Source organism: Talpa occidentalis, unplaced genomic scaffold (assembly GCF_014898055.3).
Source record: "Talpa occidentalis isolate TD23 unplaced genomic scaffold, MPIMG_talOcc4v2.1 talOcc4.3, whole genome shotgun sequence".
NCBI lineage: Eukaryota > Metazoa > Chordata > Mammalia > Eulipotyphla > Talpidae > Talpa > Talpa occidentalis.
In genome coordinates, this window is record NW_023603184.1 from 32,750,969 (window position 1) to 32,770,201 (window position 19,233).

The following is a 19,233-nucleotide window of genomic DNA, read 5'->3' on the forward strand; positions in this document are numbered from 1 at the left end:
TGTTGAACGGTTGTTAGCTTTTGAAAACAAATCCGATCAAGTCATTCCTCTGCTTTAAAACCTTCCCTGAGCCCTGTTACCCACCCACGGGATGGAGCCCCAGCTCCTTAGTCTGACATTTAAGGTCTTCACGACCAGGTGGCAGACTTCCCTGCCACGAACTGCCCTACTCCCCGTCTCCTCTTGCTCCAGATCGCCATGTCTTCTCCCTGCTTTTGTTCTCCTCCTCCTACTCATCACTTAAAAGCCACTTCAAATATCATCTCTTCTGAGAAGCATTCCCTAAACCTGTGCAGGGTGAAGGCGTGAGCTTATGGATGAATAAAACACAATCTCAGAAAGCGTACAAGCTGAAAGAGCCCTCAAAGTTATACAATTCGTCTTACCCATAAAGAAAGGGAGGCCCAGGAAGGACAGGGCTCTGCTCAAGGTGACAGCAGTTAGTTTCGTATGCAGGTGCCTTGGCCGGGGCTCTTTCTACTACATGGTGCAAACTTCTAGTAAGTGAATGAGCCCACAAATGGCCCAATGGGAAAACAGAACATTGCTGAAGCCTTGTCCAGAGAAAGTGAACGAGACTTTGGCATGAAGAGTCACAGTTGGAGGCAACATGGCGGCGAGGAGACGCTGCGAGTAAGATCTCCCATTAAAAAAAGTTAATAGGGAGGAAAAGCGGCAGGTCCCAGTGAGAACTGGGACACGGAAGATAAACGGACGACTCCAGCAAACTACCCGAAGAAGAAAGTGGCCATAAAAGAGGACTAGAAGGGAGGGAAGCGCAGAACCCTGCTCCCCTCCCCCGCCCACAGAGGTGGCACTCTCCGACCCGCAGAGAGGAGGGAAACAACAAACCAAAACAACCAACAAGAACAAACGACGCAGCAAGCGGGACTGTGCGTGGAAAGGAACTATTGCAGCCACCACACCCCGTGAACGGGAGCTGAGGCGAACCCTGCAGGATCCGCCGCGGCGGTGAGGGAACGGCTCCGGGCGCCATTAGAGAAGAACAAAGACCCCGGGAGACGCGCACACAGCCAGGGCTGCCGGTAAGCTTGCGCGGAAACGCGGCGCGCTCGGGGAGCTTGAAAAGCAAGTGCAGACCAGAAACGCGGCTGCCCAGGTACCCGCGCCTGCGACCTAGGCTTGCGGGGAGACGACCTAGGCTTGCGGGGAGACGCGCGGAGGTCCTCACTGAGGTGAAGGTCCCTCCCTGAGTGAGCAGGAACCAGGCACCCGGGCACGGGAGCAGTGCAAAAGGCGCCATTCCCGCGCCACTGAACTGGGCTACAGCCCGCGTCCTGGAACTGAGGGCTTTGAACTGAGACCCGGGGCACGAAAATTCGGGGCGTGGGTTCTCCACGACGGTGGGGCACAAGGCAGACACAGCACCCCAAAGCTGTTGAGGTGTACCCTACCATTCCCGCTCTGCTCCCTGTCCCACGGGGTTGGGGGGACGAAAAACAGCCCCCCAAGGACACTAGGAGAGATCTCTGGCGCCACCTAGTGACCAGGAAAAAAAAGTCACTAACACCCCATAGAACAGGAAATTTCTTAAGACTGCTTGAAAAGGGCAGAAGGCTTCTGCAGTGGCCAGCCGGGAAGTTATTCCACGCCAGGCCCCTTCCGACCAGCAGTCTGAGCCCACAGAGGGAGCAGGCACTCACGTCCGGGGCAGACCGGGGGCGCAGAAGAGTGTGCCTGAAACCGGAGGCGCAGGGACTGCATCCCGCTTCGCCATTTGAGAACAGGGACATTTCTTCAGTAAAAACTGCCTAAAACCAGCAGAAAGCTCCCCCAGAAGGCAGAGATGGCTCCTGGAAGAGCCAGAGGGGAGCGGAGAAGTTCACCCAAGATGCCAGTCAGTCCGAGCATCACAGTGTCCCAACGCATACGACAAATTAGAAAACAGACAGTAGGGAGTAGAAGAACCACACGCAACCTAACAACTCCTCAGGAAAGAAGCACACCACAAAAAGAAAACCACTCCCCAGATTGCAACGACAGCAACTTGGAAGAACTTCTGAGCCTTCCAGAAAGAGAATTTAAAATTGCCATGATTAAAAAAGTGATAGATCAGAAGAAGGAAATTGAGTCCCTAAAGAGGGAAAACAATGGTCAGAAGAATGAAATTGAGTCCCTAAAGAGGGAAGTAAAAGAAATGCAGGAGATCAAAGAATTAATGGAGGAACTAAAGAACTCCGGGAAAAGCAAGGAAAGCAGAATAGATGAAATGGAAGAACGAATAAGTTCTCTTGAAGACACAGAAATAAAAAGAACCAAAACAGAAAAGGAAAGAGAAGTACGAAGGAAAAAGAACGAAGAAAGACTTCGAGAACTATCTGACTCCATGAGGAAAGGAAATATAAGAGTTATAGGAATTCCAGAAGGAGAGGAGAGAGATGTAGGAACAGAGAAAATATTCCAGGAGATAATTGAAGAGAACTTCCCAAATGCGAAGAAGGAGCTGAAAATTGATATACAAGAAGCAAGAAGAACACCAAACTTCCACGACGAAAGGAAAAACACAGCAAGACACATAATAGTAAAGCTCCCAAGAATCCAGGACAAGGAAAAAATAATGAAGCTGACAAGAGGAAAGAAACAGATAACATTCAAAGGAAAACCAATCAGGCTGACATCAGACTTCTCTGAAGAAACACTACGGGCAAGGAGAGAGTGGAGGGACATAGTCAACAGACTCCAAGAAAACAGATGCCAACCAAGAATACTCTATCCCGCAAAGCTCTCTTTCCTCCATGAAGAAAGAATATGGACCTTCCCAGACAAAGAGAAACTCCGGAATTTCATTACGAATAAACCCCCACTCCAAAAAATACTACAAGGAATCCTAAAGCCAGAACCTCAGAGGGACGAATAACAACGAAAGAAGACCAAAAAAAAAAAAAGTTATTAAAAGAATAAATAAAATCAAAGGAAAGACAAACATAATGGCAAATACAGATGCTACCATATCAATATTAACTCTAAATGTAAATGGACTAAACTCTTCAATAAAAAGACACAGAGTTGCAGCCTGGATTAAGAAACAAAACCCAACCTTTTGCTGTCTCCAGGAAACACATTTAGCTACAAAAGATAAAAATAGGCTCAAAGTCAAAGGATGGAAAACAATCCTACAAGCAAATGGGCCAAAAAAGAAAGCAGGAACAGCTATACTTATATCAGATAAAACAGACTTCAAACTCAAAAAAATAAAAAGAGACCCCAATGGTCACTACATTATGATTAAGGGGACAATACTTCAAGAAGAAATAACACTCATTAACATATACTCACCAAACGAAAGAGCACCAAAATATATCAGACAACTGTTGTCCTCTCTGAAAACAGACATCAGAGAAAACACATACGTAGTGGGAGACTTCAACACACCACTATCAACAATGGATAGATCAACAAGACAAAAAATAAGTAAAGAAACTAAAGCTCTAAATAAGGACCTAGAGCATTTGGGCTTAACAGACATCTATAGAACACTAAACCCAAAAAAAACGGAGTACACATTTTTCTCAAGCGCACACGGATCATTCTCCAGGATCGATCACATACTGGGGCACAAGACAAACATCAACAGATACACCAAGATTGAAATCATACCAACCATCTTTTCTGACCACGAAGGCATCAAACTAGAAATAAATCATAAAAAGAAGGCAAGGAACTATCCTACCTCATGGAGATTAAAAGCCACACTACTGGAAGACCACTGGACTAACGAGGAGATCAAAGAAGAAATTAAAAAATTCTTTGAATTGAATGACAAGGAGGACACCAATATCCTAAATGTATGGGATGCAGCAAAAGCAGTAATAAGAGGAAAATATATAGCAATAGAAGCTCACATCAAAAAACAAGAAAGAACTCAAAGAAACAACCTAATCTCGAAGCTCAAAGATCTAGAAAAAGAACAACAAAAAAACCCCAAATCCAGTAGAAGAAAAGAAATAATAAAAACCAAAGCAGAAATAAATGAAATTGAAACTAAAAAAACAATCCAAAAGATCAATGAAACCAAGAGCTGGTTCTTTGAAAAAATAAATAAAATAGACAAACCCCTAGCCAGGCTCACAAAGGAAAAAAGGGAGAAAGCACAAATACACAGGATCATAAATGAAAGAGGAGAAATCACAACGGACACAGCAGAAATCAAAAGAATAATCAGTAACTACTATGAACAGTTATATGGAAACAAGTTCAACAATCTAGAGGAGATGGACAAATTCCTACAACTCTACAATCACCCAAAGCTAGATAAAGAAGAAATAGAACACCTAAACAGACCAATTACAAGCAGCGAAATTGAAATGGTAATCAAAAACCTCCCCAAAAACAAAAGCCCAGGACCTGATGGATTTACAAATGAATTCTACCAAACATTCAGAGACGAATTAGTGCCTATCCTTCACAAACTCTTCCAAAAAATTGAGAAGGAAGGGACAATACCAAACACGTTCTATGAAGCCAATATTACACTAATACCAAAACCGAATAAGGACAACACAAAAAAGGAAAACTATAGGCCAATCTCCTAATGAACACTGATGCAAAAATCCTCAATAAAATTTTAGCTATCAGAATCCAACAATGTATCCATAAGATAATTCACCACGACCAAGTTGGATTCATTCCAGGGGCACAAGGATGGTTTAACATCAGAAAATCAATCAACGTTATCCAACACATCAACAAAAAGAAATATAAAAACCATATGATAATATCAATAGATGCTGAGAAAGCCTTCGACAAAGTGCAACACCCATTCATGATAAAAGCCCTTGAAATTCTTGGGATACAAGGAACATACCTCAACATCATAAAGGCCATCTATGACAAGCCAACAGCCAGTATCATTCTCAATGGTGAAAAGCTGAAAGCAATTCCATTAAGATCTGGAACAAGACAAGGATGTCCACTCTCACCACTGCTTTTCAATATAATACTGGAAGTCCTAGCCAGAGCAATAAGACAAGAGAAAGACATCCAAGGAATCCAAATAGGAAAAGAAGAAGTCAAACTATCACTATTTGCAGATGATATGATAATATACATAGAGAACCCCAAAATCTCCACAGAAAAACTAATTCAACTCATCGGTCAGTTCAGTAAAGTGGCAGGATACAAAATCAACATGCAAAAGTCAGTAGCCTTCCTATACACAAACAATAAATCTGAAGAAGAAGAAATCAAAAAAACCACCCTTTTATTATTGAAACAAAAAAAATCAAATATTTGGGAATAAATCTAACAAAAGAGGTAAAGGACCTATACAAAGAAAACTATAAAACACTGTTAAAAGAAATAGAAGACACAAAGAAATGGAAAGACATCCCCTGCTCATGGATTGGAAGAATAAACATTATTAAAATGGCCATCCTACCAAAAGCAATATACAGATTCAATGCTATTCCAATCAAAATCTCAATGGCATTCTTCAAAGAAATAGAACAATTGGGCCTCCCCGGTGGCGCAGCGGTTGAGCGCTGGGTTGTGAAGCTGCCCGCGGCCTCTGCGGCGCCGGTTCGATCCCGGCTGCTCCCCGGCCACCGGAGGAGGATCCCACATGGCGCGCAGACCTCTCCTGCCGCCCGCTGCTCCCCTCAGCAGTGTACTTCAGCCCTTCTGCCTGCTCTGCTCCCGCTCTGGCTCTGGTGAATTCTCTCACCTCCGCGCTTCTGACTGTACCCAGTGCATGTATAAACAAAACAAACAATATAATAAATAAATAAATAAAAACATGCCTCTATTAAAAAAAAAAAAAAAAAAAAAAAAAGAAATAGAACAATTATTGATGAAATTCATATGGAATCACCAAAAACCTGAATAGCCAAAGCTCTACTGAAAAAAAAAGAGGAAATGGAGGCATCAAACTCCCAGACTTCAAACTATACTACAAAGCCATAATCATCAAAACTGCATGGTATTGGAACAAGAACAGACATACAGACCAATGGAATCGAATAGAAAATCCAGAAATAAACCCACAGATTTATGGTCAACTAATCTTTGACAAAGGAGCAAAGACTATGCATTGGAGCAAAGAAAGTTTGTTCAATAAATGGTGCTGGGAAAACTGGGTCGCTACATGCAAAAGAATGAAGCTTGACCACTACCTCACACCATACACAAAAATCAACTCAAAATGGATTAAAGAACTAGACATAAGACCTGAAACCATAAAATACATAGAAGGAAATATAGGCGAAACACTACGGGATTTGCACATCAAAGACATCTTTACAGACACATCACCCAAGCAGTGATAGTGAAGAGAAAGATAAACAGCTGGGACTACATCAAATTAAAGAGCTTCTGCACAGCAAAAGAGACAATAACAAAAACAAAGAGAAACCCACCAACTGGGAGAACATTTTTGCACCCAACACTAATGATAAAGGACTGATCACAAAAATCTGCAAAGAGCTGATGAGACTCAGCAACAACAAAGAAAATAATCCAGTCAAAAAATGGGCAGAAGAGCTAAAAAGAAACTTCTCTGAAGAGGAAATGCAAATGGCCAACAGACATATGAAAAAATGTTCAACATCACTTGCAATCAGGGAAATGCAAATCAAAACTACCATGAGATACCATCTCACACCAGTGAGAATGGCACATATTAAAAAACTAGCAACAACAAATGTTGGCGAGGATGTGGAGAAAAAGGAACTCTTCTGCACTGTTGGTGGGAGTGCAAACTGGTCCAACCACTATGGAGAGCTGTGTGGAGATTTCTGGACCTACTAAACATAGAGCTTCCATATGATCCAGCAATTCCACTCCTAGGTATTTACCCAAAAGACACAGAAACATCAATTCCAAAGAGCACCTGCACCCTATGTTTATAGCAGCACTGTTTACAATAGCTAAGCTTTGGAAACAACCCAAATGCCCAAAAGTAGATGACTGGATCAAGAAGATGTGGTACATATATACCATGGAATATTACTCAGCATTCAAAAAAGATAAATACATGCAATTTGCAGCAACATGGATGGCGCTGGAAGGGATCATGCTCAGCGAAATAAGTCAAAAAGAAAAAGAAAAATACCGGATGGTCTCACTCATAGCAGGAATCTAGAAAACTTAAATAAGGGACCTGGAAAATGAATATAAGAAAGTGAAAATCAAAATCAACAAAAAACTATGAACCAGAGACACTTTTTGGGGGTTGGGGGGCGGGAGTGGAGGGATTGGGGTCAGAATGGGGCGTTTGCAATTGTATGGGGGAATATAAAAATAAAATTTAAGATTTAAAAAAAAAAAATAAAATAAAATAGTGTAGTAGAGAGCGAAAAAAAAAAATAGACTTTTATTATTCTATATATGAGAAAAATAGGGATCAAATGTTATAACTTATTTCAAGTTTCTATTACATTTAAATTATTTCTGATTATAGGTTTGCTTAGTTCAAATTACTGAGGTTAAAATTATTTGATTTTGTTTTTTATGAAATATGTAATAAAAATGAAAATAAAAAATTCTTTGGCATGTTAAAAAAAAAAAAAAAAAAGAGTCACAGTTGTTCTGCATTTGAGGCTTTAGGTACACCCAGGAGGAACCCAGGAGGAGTCCACAGAGTCAAGGGACAGTAGAGACAGCAGCCATAAGGTAGATAATACTGGGGAGCACCAGCACAAGCTGAGGCCTGTGGGTACTAGGGTCAATACTGGGAGATAGCATGGTATCAGCTTGGCTCAAGAAATTGGCTCTGTCTTCAAAAGGACAGAGCAGACTCATGGGGCCTGACCATTTGGCCATTGTCAAAGTTTCCCCAAGTTGCACATGGTCTCCTCCAGGGGCTATACTCTGAGAACAGGCTGGGATAGGTACAGGCCTCCATCCCTTTAAACAAATACAGTCAGGACAAGGAGCTCTGCCCTTGCTGTTTTCTGTCCTCCAAAGCCAAAGTACAAGCTACAAGCTCCACTGATGCTGTTTCATATGCTAATAAGCCAAAGTCTAATGGCTGCAGGGAGGTAGCAGATGTTAGTCTGAATCCTGGGCTCCACCTGTTGAGTCTCCATTTATCCATCTGGAAAACTGGGACAATCCTCATCTGTCCATCTTCTTACTTGCATGGTGATGACTGAATGAAATGACATCTATCAAATACTCAGAATGGGCCCCAGCATTTAGTGGGTACTCAGCTACTCTCTTTTAATGATAAGTAAAAAAAATGTAACCCCCAAGTTATATAGATATATGAACAACTGAAAAATTCAATTTTAAAAAATAAAATAAAGATGTACAACACAGTTCTCTTTTATTCTGTAAAAGGGCATTATCTTTTCCTGAAAAAAGGGAGAAGAAAAGTCTTTTATTTTCTGCTACAATTGTGAACACTTCTGAGTGTCCTCCTAAATAACCCATAATGATTCCACATACATTAAAGTCAGTGGCTATTGAGACTTGGCCCTACTAGTGACCCTCAGCTGTCTTGTTGTCCCTTAGCCACGACTCGCACATTTTAAAACCCACCTTCCCTTTGCTCATGTTGATCCCTCTGCACAGACTGCTCTTCACCTTTCCTCACTCAGGAGCTACTTCTTTCAGCGATTTCGAAAATTGATCACACTTCCTCTTCATGCTTTCTTCCAATTCTCATCACTCTCACTGCTTTGTATTTATTCACTCATTCAAACAGTATTGATTAGGTACATATTATATGTCAGACTCAATCCATAGCTCTCTTTTGCATTAAATGTGAGCCCCATAAGGCAACAACCACCTGCTAGATTCCACCACAACATCCAGAGTGGTGCGTGGCACAGATCGGCCACCAGCAAGAGGAAGGAAAAGGAAAATATCGTCTCTAACATTCACTGTGTGTTTAACAAGCATGTGAAGCGCCTACTGCATGCAAGGCAAGTGCAGACTATTTGGGTCTATTACATATGGAGGAATAAAAAATATAACCCCCAAGTTATATAGATATGTAAACAACTGAAAAATTCAATTTTAAAAAATTTAATAAAGGTGTACAACACAGTTTGTGAACATGAGGGCAGACTCAAGTGGTGCAGCTGACTTAACAACATTTCTCAGATGGGGATCCTAAGGCCTGGAGAGGAACAGCGACTACCCAGGATCACACAGAGAGTTGGTGGCAGAGACCTCAGCCCTGCCATTGCAGAACCCTGCCTCTAGCTTACCCTGACTGTTTTTGACCTTGAGTTCACCTTGGTTAATTTACCTTTGCAAGGCCCCAAGCCTCTTGAGTGTCTGTAAATAAGTGCAGTTTTTGCTACTGTAAGCAACCAAAGAAGCCTCAGAGCATTGTACTAAAATGTGGTGATCAACTGTGCCTAAAAGGCTGGCATGAGAGAGAGATAATTTAGCCAGTATGTGAGCCCTCCTGACGGCCAAGCATCCTCACCTGTGATCATGTGCAGCATGACTGCCAAGCGATAAACACCTTGCTTCTTTAGGAATAATGGTGAGGCGCCACCTTTATCGAAAGTTAAAAGGGACACCTTGCGGTGTGAGACTCTGCCTTGAAAACAAATGACTCGACAGAAATGTGACTTGAATGATAACTAATGGTCTGTAAAAACACCTCTGTATTAATTGTGAAACATCTAAAATGCTAAGGATCTTATCACATTTCTGAGCAGGCAGGGAAGAGATATGGTGCCTCAAGTGGTGAGGTGTGTAAGTGGCAACATGTCCATCCGCTCCAGAGTTGAGCAAAGCAGGACTTGGGACACTGAGAACCAAGGAAACTGAAAGAGACTTCTCTGTTTAAGCACATACACCCACTCCTGCCCATGCATACTCCTACACTCTTACCCCCACACACTGCTTGATAAACAGCCCAGGAGACAACAAAGCTTGAGAAAGCTCCTGGAAAATCAGTGACCAGCTCTGCAGCCCAAGCTCTGCCATTGATTAGCGGGGCAATCTTGAGTAAGTCACTGCCTCTCTTTATGTCTCACAGCAATGGGGAGGAAGGTAGTCAAAAAGAAAGGGAATTCAACAAATCAATAAATAGTGTAGAGACCATTGGTAGCCATCTGGAAAAATGAAGGTGAATCCACATCTGCCACTTATATCAGGATAAATTCCAAATGGATCAAAGACATGCATGTGAAAAACAAAACCATGTACATACTAGAATAAAATATGAAGAAAGTCCTTTATAGGCTCAAGTGGGGAGGGTTTCTCAAACTCAGATTCAGAAGCTATACAAGAAAAGACTGACAAATTTCATCTCTAGTAAAAGAAAGTGGTGCTTGACCAAACCAGTAAAAGACCAAAAAAAAAAAAAGAAAAGAAAAGAAAAAAAGAAAAAGTAAAACACCAACAGCAAAATCAAAAGACAGAAAAACTAAGAAAATACATTTGCAATAAATCACAAAGGTCTAATCTCTCTAACACATAAAATGCTCCTAGAAATCTATTGGGAAAAACCCAACAACAATCCAACTGTATAAAGGGTAAAGGATATTGTGGTAGGCAGAATAATGACCTTCTCTCCCCCCAAAATTCCTGATTCCTGGAGCCTTTGAATATGCCTTGTTATATAGCAAAAGAGAACAGAGGTAGCAGATTAATTTAAGTCTGCTAATTAGTTGAAACCTGACTGAAAAATAGGGAAAAACAGGGTGGACCCTGTATAATCACAAGACTCTTAAATGTGAAAGAGGGAGGCAGAGTCACCAACAGAGCGGCAGGATGTGAAGGAGACTTGCAGAGAGCCACAACTTCGAAGACAGAAAGCAGCCACAAGCCCAGGAGTGCAGGTGGCCTCTAGAAGCTAGAGAAGGCAAGAAAAGACTATGTAGAGCCTTCAGAAAGGAATGCAGTCTGTTCAGACCCTGATTTCAGCCCAATGAGACCCACTTCAGATTTCTGACCATTGTTCTAAATGGTCTAAAACCACTTATTGAAAATAAAATCTTTCCCCCCATTTTAGAGGATCCTTTGCGGTAAATCAATACCGGTGAGTCTCTTTTTGGACTTTCATTAGTTTCTCTGTTTGCATGTACCATCTTGACTACTGTAGCTTCATAGGAAATCCTGGTATCTGGTATTCTAAGGCCTCCGATTCTGCTCCTTGCTGTGGCCTTTCTAATCTGTCTAGCTTGTGTTACTATGAAAATTCAGCATCTTTTCACATGTCAAGAGCCATTTGTATTTCCTTCTTTGTGATGGGATCTCCTATATCTGTATTAGTTTTTCATTGCTACTGTAACAAATTATCACAAAATCAGAGGCTTAAGACAATATAAGTCTCTCAAACTGTAAGGGTGGTGCACTGACCGAAAAGCGGTGGGAGGGAGCCTTCTGGGGCCTAACAATATTCTGTATCTGGTACTGGGTGGTGGTTTTTTTAGTTATATACATATGCAAAAATGCGTCAAACCAAACACTTAAGATTTGTGTGTTTTACTATACATGTATGGTACTTCAGCTTAAAAAGTAAAACAAAACCACCCTAAATATTTTTTCACCTATCAGACTGGCAAAATTCCAAAAGTTTCTTAAAACACCATTAGGGAGGCTGCAGAAATAGGCGTTCTTGTACCTTGCTGGTGGGAGTGAAAAATGGTATAATTCCTCTGGAGGCTTATTTTGCAGGATCCTGCAAAATAACAAATACACTTGCTCTTTTGTAAATACACTTATTTGCACTTCTAAGAATTTATCCAACGACTACCCTCTCCCACACATGAAATAACACATACACATTTGCTGCCTCACAACTCGTAATAGCAAAAAACTGGAAAGGACCTAAATGTCCATCAACAGGGTACAAGATAAATAAATAATGGTACATGGATATACTAGATTCTACATAGCTGTAATAAAGAAATAGGAAGGCTTTTACACAGATATGGAGAGCTGTCCCAAACAAGATGTTGAAAGAAAAAAATCAGACATGAAAAAATATGTAGAGCATACTACCATTTATGTAAAGATTAAAATCTTGGTATTCATTTATACACACTAAAAGAAACTAGAGGGACACAGAAGAAACTACTCATAGCATTAGCTGCACATAAGGGTTTTGGGAACCAGGCAGAGAGAAGATATGGTAAGAGGGAGGTTTTTCATTTTAAATCTTTTTATGCTTTTTAAATTTTAAATCATAAACCTATAGCATTAAATAAGAAAATTAATTTTTTAAGAGAAGAGGGATGCCGGAAGGAGGAAGAAGAATGTTGAACAGGTGGTTTTCCAAAACAATGCCATCAATTTATGATTTTATTTGGTTATTATGCAGAGAACTGCTTAATCGTAAGCAAGAGATTTAGGTTGGATATACAGAAGAACTTTCCAACGTGAAGGGGAGCCACATATTGAAATAGGAGATGAAATAATCTTCCCTGGTGGTTTTAAAAACAAGCCAGACTCTCCATGGCCTGCAGGAAGACAGCATCAGGGAGCAGACCACAGGCCTGAAGTTAAAGTCCTGGTTACAGACTCAACACACAGATTCATCATCACCCTATGACCTGCATGGGCAACACTGCTCAGCCTTAGTTAGGCTTCCCACATCTAGAAAACAGGGTTAACAATGGTGATGGTGGACCTCCCCGGTGGCGCAGCGGTTGAGCGCTGGGTTGCGAAGTTGGCCGCAGCCTCTACAGTGCTGGTTCGATCCCCGGCTACTCCCCAGCCACCGGAGGAGGGTCCTACATGGCGCGCAGACCTCTCCTGCCGCCCACTGCTCCCCTCAGCAGTGTACTTCAGTCCTTCTGCCTGCTCTGGTGAATTCTCTCACCCTCCCGCGCTTCTGACTGTACCCAGTGCTTGTATAAATAAATAAATAAATAAATCTTTAAAAAAAAAAAAAAAACAATGGTGATGGTGCCAATTCATCAACTGCTGAGGGTTCATGGGATAACATAGGTAAAGCAGTCACACTCTGCCTGTCATGCTGTGTACAGCACAAGCTTGTCCTACCCTGTAACTCTCCACAGGCCCTGGAATTTGGAAAGAGTGTCTCTCAGAGGTATAACCAGTGTTTAAAAAAAAAAAGTGTTTTCTCTATTCAGTTCTTACATGACTTTGTTTGATGGGTTTCAGGCCCAGATCAGATGCTTTGCCACACATATTACAACGGTACAAAGGTTCAACAATTGGAAATCATCAGTGAAATGGAGGGAGGAGAAAAAGATCCTTGCATAGATTATAGCTGCAATTTGGTGAAAGAACTGGCTTTGCTTGGAGGAGGAGGAGATACCACACTCCTGCCAAATATCTAACCCTTTAACAATGCCTGTCTGGTGAGCCTACGTGCTCCAGGAAAAGGCCACCAATAAAATCCTTTGCAAGGGTCTGTGTGGAGCAGGGAGAGAGGAAATGCAGTCAGCTTTTTTTTCTCTGCAGGAAAGGGAGGCTGAACAACTGCACATCAGGAGAGAAGGCAAACAAATTGCCCATTCAAGCCAAAATAAGCTGCTCCCGGGGGAAGCAAAACAGCTGGAGCCAATTCAGCCAGACACGGAGGTGAGGACCCTGAAGACAGAGTTGGGGCCGGGGAGCCTGCCACTGGCAGGCAGGGATCTTGAGTAAGTGGTGGCCACATGCCCCACCTCACCTCTGCTGACCTCAGTCTAGGCTCATGAATGGGAGCCAGGCAGCCAGCTTTGTCAGATGTGGAGGAAAATCCTGGGTGGAAGGGAAGGAATAAAGAAAGCAGCACAGGAGTGAACCCGCCAAGTGAGCGTGCCCCTGCTGAGCACCTATCATGGGGCAGACACGCAGCAGGTACCTGATGCTCCTATGCCTTTTGGAAGAACAACTTTTAGAAGTGAGTAATTGTGAGGATGATTTTACAAAAGAGAACTTGGATGCAGCAATGCAGGTTCAGCACTGCGAAGTGAGTAAAGGAGGCACACATCACTGGAGATGTGGCCAGGCCAGTGTGGCCAATGGCCTCAGCTCTCGCCTCCCTGAATGTTACTCGAGTTTTTCTACATGTGGCTCCAGCAGTTCTTCATTTAAAGCAGGAACTTGCAGGCCTCACCATCCTATCTAGTCATGGGGGTGTCTGGCAGCAAACACATAATATGTCAAGAGAAACTTCACTAGAAAACTCAGGGAAAAACCAAAGCAAAATGCAAAGAAAGGGAGGGAAAGAAACCTGGAAGGAAGTAGCAGCACAGTTATTTTGATCCCCTAAGAAACCTGAAGTGAGGCCACTGTGGGACTCTCCTCAAGCTGGCATATGCAGGCCCTGAGTCCCTGGGACAAAGGAGAGCAGAATCCTGACCTGGAATAAATCTGGGTTAGCACTGTTTCAGGGCTGTTGGGATTTCCAGATTGACCAGATTAGGGTCCCCAAGCTCCAGTTTACAAATCCTTTCTACAGCTATACTGAGACCTACTCTGGACCCTGACATCTCGGTGGGGAAGATACTTTCTCATTAGCTGCTGAGAGTCCCACCCCGAACCTCAGGCCTTCTTAAAGTCACAGTTATGTACTTCCTTCCTTGAAGCCTCAATATAATAATAGTAATAGCTGTTAAGATTCACTGACTCTGGACTTTTGTGCCAGGCACTGTTCTTAGCACTTTACCTAACAACACTATAAAGTCAATATTATGATTTTTTCTAGATGAGGCAATCAAAACAGAGAGGTTAAGCCACTTATAGAAGGCTACATAGCTCATAAGTGGAAGAACCAGGATCACAAAGCAGGTTATCAGTTCCAAATGCCTGTGCCCTTCTTAACCACCACCCATATTGCCACAGGTCCTTGGACTGCTAAAGAGCCATCTTGGAAGTCAGGCAGACAGATCTACCATTCACTGCTACTCATCCCTGGGCAACCTGTTAGCTGGTTTAACCTCTGAGTTTACACCTTATGGAGTTGCATCCTTTCCCCAGAACAGCTAGGTCCCCAGTTATGCGCTTTCAGTCATCGATTTCACCTTCCCTTCCAGTTTGATTTGTCTGTGGCACATTTATTGACATTAAGTCTCTTTATACCCTTGAACAAAGTCTGCCTTCTTCACATTCTGTAACTGTTTTTTGCCTGTCATGGGTGGGACACAGCCCCCACCTCTGAGAGGCTGGATCTCGGGGAATGAGACTGAAGGCCGAGAAATCCATTTGAAATAGGCAGCAGCAGAGGGGCTGAGGGGGAAGCTGACAATAAGAACCAGGCTTTTAGCTGGTAAGCACTCTTCTACAGTTTGTCTCCCTCTTGCTGGCCTCCTGCCAGGGCAAGCAGGCGGCTTCTTGTCACTTCATATTGCACAACTTGCACCCTGCAGGGCACCCACTGAGGGCCTCATTCCTCTGGCTGCGGGGAGCCTCTGCTCCCAGCTCACAGGCAGGCAGGGAGACATGTCCAGAGCCCTGTGAGAGGGCACACACATTTCCTAACTCTGAACCATGCACTCAGTGGACTGTGAGCCATGCCCCAGGTGCTGCAGACGAACAGAAAATAACAGGTCTGCCCTCAAAGCATTCATCACATGCCCTGCTCCCCCACTGCCTCTGATAGTCTCCTTATTTGGATACTGCTGGATACACCTTTCCAGAATATTCTTTCCCTCAAGAAATACTTCATTAGAACAGTTACACCCACAAGGGATTCTCCCCTCTCGCCACCCTGACCAAGGGAAATGAAAATTACATATATATATATATATATATATATTTCTTATTCTCCTGCATTATGCCAAGTATTTCACATACACTCTCTCACCTAATCCTCAGAACAACAATCCTGCAAAGCGAATGATCCCTGTTACGTAGATGAGGGAATCATGGCAGCTAACACAGAGGTAGAGCTCCTTGAACCAAGGCTCTGCCTGCAGAGTCTATGCTCTTTCTACAGCCCCAGGCTACCTCTGCGAGCTCAGCCTGTTGCCCTGCTTGCTGACCCCCACCCCAAAATCTGGATTTTGTTCTTTCATAGATTCAGATTCCCTGTAATCTTCTTGTTTGTGCTGATCCCAGAGGAAGCCAACCTCTCCCAGTCCAGAGACAGCAGCAGTAGCGACATCCTAGGCACTGACTCTGACTCTTTGATCAGCCTGTCTTAATTACACCCAGGCTAGAGCAGTTCCGGTATAAAGTATCTGGTGCTGCTATTGCAGGTTTGCTGCTAACATTTTCTCGCTCCTTCTCTGACTCCAGCCCCTTTTACTCCCCCTCCCCCCAGCCCTTGCTGGCTGGCTGTCTACCTCCTCTGCTGTCCTTGGTTCTGCCTCCTTGCACATCACATTCAGGCCTGCAAAGTAGTGCTTCAAACTGCTGCCTCCCCAGGCAGCTGAGCCAGTCTAGCTCAATTCAGAAAAGAGTGCTTGAGTCTCTGCTGAGTGCCAGGCACTGCTCTGGTTGCTGCAAATAAGCAGGAAGCAAAAGGAAAACACAGGGGCCTTGCCCTTCAGAAGTTTACAGTCAGAGGCCAGGAGCAAGTAGACAAAAGCAGAAATTACCCATACAAGGCAGACAGTGATGAGGTTACAATAGAGACCTAAAATGTCAGAGCTGGAGGGGAACTTGGCTTTTTGCTTTACTTTCTCCATTTTACAAATGGGGGAACTACAATCCACAGGAGATCAACTATTTGCACTAAAGATAGCGAGTTAGTAACACCTAGCATTTCTACCCTTGTTAGGAGCTAAATCCTGTTCTTTATCCTTTATATATATCAACTTGTTTAGTTCACACAACAATTATAAAGTAGGTGCTTTTGCCCTCCTGGTTTATTGTTTTCTCTCTCACTTTCAAGATGAGAAAAATAAGGCATCAAGGGGTTCAGGACTCATCCAAGTTCACATAGTAACACTAATAAGTGGAAGCCTGCATTAAACTCATGCTGTCTGACCTATGTTCCATCCTCTTTGCTGTCCTGTAACATGAGATTGAGTCTGTGGAGGTGCTAAGAAGACTTCTTTTGAAGGAATTACTCATAGGCCATATTATAAAAACAGTGAGCCCTGGTTGTCCAGAGGAAACCTCAATGAATCAGCTGTTTGGCTTTAAAGGGGAGTTCCTGAGTGCAATAAAATACAAGGCAGTGAGGGCAATGAGCAGAGCCCTGTGTTTCCAAAGAGCCAATTCAGAAGAAAGAACTTGCCTGTAAGGGATTTACTAGAAGAACCAGGAACAACCCAATCCTCTTCCCCTTTTCTCTCTAGCTTTTTACACATGATGCCCCCAGACTGTAAGATCTTCAATGTTCTCAAATGCCTTCCTGAGGCAGGGAGGCCAGCTCAGGCAACTTAGAAAAATGCTCAGTGATGTGGAATGAAATTTTTAGAAAAGGGGATTTCAGTAGAACCTTGGTCAAACAAAGACTTCCATTTCCAAGAATCTTCCCTGACACACAGCCCCTGACCTGTAGTTAACCAAGAATCTTCTCTAATTCTGCCAGTTTCATGATAAACAAGGTTTATCGGTATAGTAATCACTTACCAATCACTGCCAGATTATGCTCTGAGCCACAAGAGACCTGTGAAAGAAAGAAAATAAATTATGTGAGAGGAAGCAAAGATATTTGCATCAGTATATTTTATGATCACAGTTATTTTTAAAGATACTATCCCTTTTGGGGGAAAATTTTAGGAAGTAAATAGAAAGGGATGCCATATACAAAGGTTAAAACTATAATTACAACATATTATCACATAAAGAGAAAAAAATGTATTGAATGAAAATGTTTTTTTGGTCTTTAAGCAGTGAGACCATAAATGGTCTCTTCATCCTTTCTTCTTACTATTTTGTATTTTTCAAACTTTCTATAATGAGTATGTATTACCATAAAAATGGAAATATATAGCAACATAAGCGACAGTTTCAGAAAACTGGACTAAGAAAAACCATCCCTCTCACCTGGATTGATAAAATGAGCAAGGAATTCAGTGGAAACAGACCTGTCTGAGGAGAAATGCCCGACTTTCCCTCGTCAGCTCACTCTCACACGCGGCCACACAAACTATCTGCAGGTCTCAGAACATGACATGGTCACTCACACCTCTAGGCCTTTGCACAGGCTCTTCCTCTGCTTGAGCGCCTCTCCTCAACTGCCTGTCTAGAAAACTTACTCTCATCTTTTAAAATCTGAACGCATCCACAGTGACTCTTTTGTTATGGCTTCAAGACAAACTCAAGCACTCCTTTCATATAAGTGACTTATATGAACCTTGTTGTAGTTAGTATCTTGCTGCCTCTGACATTTTTTCTGTCTCCTCACTAGACTACATGTGTCTTGAGGACAGGGCTGAGGCTTATTCATCCCTTCTATTGCAGAAATGGACTGTATAAGATCCAGAACTCTGCTAAATGAGAGAATAAGTAAAAGAACTAAATACACAAAAGAACAAAGATCTAACACATAAAAGGCATCACTTGGGACTGAATCCAGCATTTATGCACAATGAGACACATTGCTTGCCTTTCAGTCTCTGTCCATCCCTACTTCTACCAGAAGTGGATGGAATGTAAAAACCTTTCCTTGGGGACTAATGAAAGGAACTCTTACTCTAGAGAAGCATCCTGTGACCCTTATCAGGATGCTTACTTTAGCTGCTAGCAAGACTAAGGCTTCAGGTACTCATGAACTATCAATGCTGGATGGGCTAAAGATTGTATGGTCCAATATTTCAACATCATGAGGACAAAACCAAGGCTTGGGAAGAGGAAGTAATTTGCCTTGGGTGTCAGAGCAAGTGTGTGTCAAAACTTAAGAGTCATTCTGATTCTCCCGATTCTCACATAAGCAACTTTCTTTATGCTATTGGTTCTCACTCTTTTCCAGCAGAAACCTCTTGGAAGTGATATTCAAAGGTAATTAGCACAGGCCCGTAATATTTAAGGTAACTGGCTCAAACAGCCAAATAGCATGCTAATTGATGAGAAGAGGCAGCAAGTAATCCTAGGCTTTCTTCCTTGTAAGAGCTTCCCAGGTCCCATCTTCCACAGGGATGAGGGTAACCACACTTAAGTGAACTCTCTAACAGTGTCTGGTAAAGAAACACCTATGTAGTTTACCCTGGTAAACATTTCCAGGTTGTCTAGTCTCTGAGCTCTTTGCAGCAGGCTCTCAATCCGATTTATTGGAGGAGTCACACTGGGCCTCACCCAGGGCTGCACACACAGCGAAGTCCATCACACATTTTCTGGTTAGACTGAGACTGGTTCCCTAGGTTCTGTCATAGGAAGCTTCTTAAATAACTGGGGAAAATTTAGATGTCTACCAATAGCAGAATGCTTATATAAATTGTGGTACAACTATCTGATGAAAGA

The 19,233-nt window shown here is 42.6% G+C and overlaps 1 protein-coding gene across 5 annotated transcripts in view; it reads right to left on the bottom strand.

Moving 5' to 3' along the window:
- SERGEF (secretion regulating guanine nucleotide exchange factor) overlaps positions 1–19,233 on the bottom strand; it is a 218,252-nt gene that overhangs the window by 67,737 nt on the left and 131,282 nt on the right. For all 5 annotated transcript variants that reach the window (XM_037522726.2, XM_037522728.2, XM_037522727.2 and 2 more), the window contains one exon: positions 17,404–17,440. In XM_037522726.2, the coding sequence (XP_037378623.1) occupies positions 17,404–17,440 (37 nt within the window). The remainder of the gene's footprint in view (positions 1–17,403; positions 17,441–19,233) is intronic.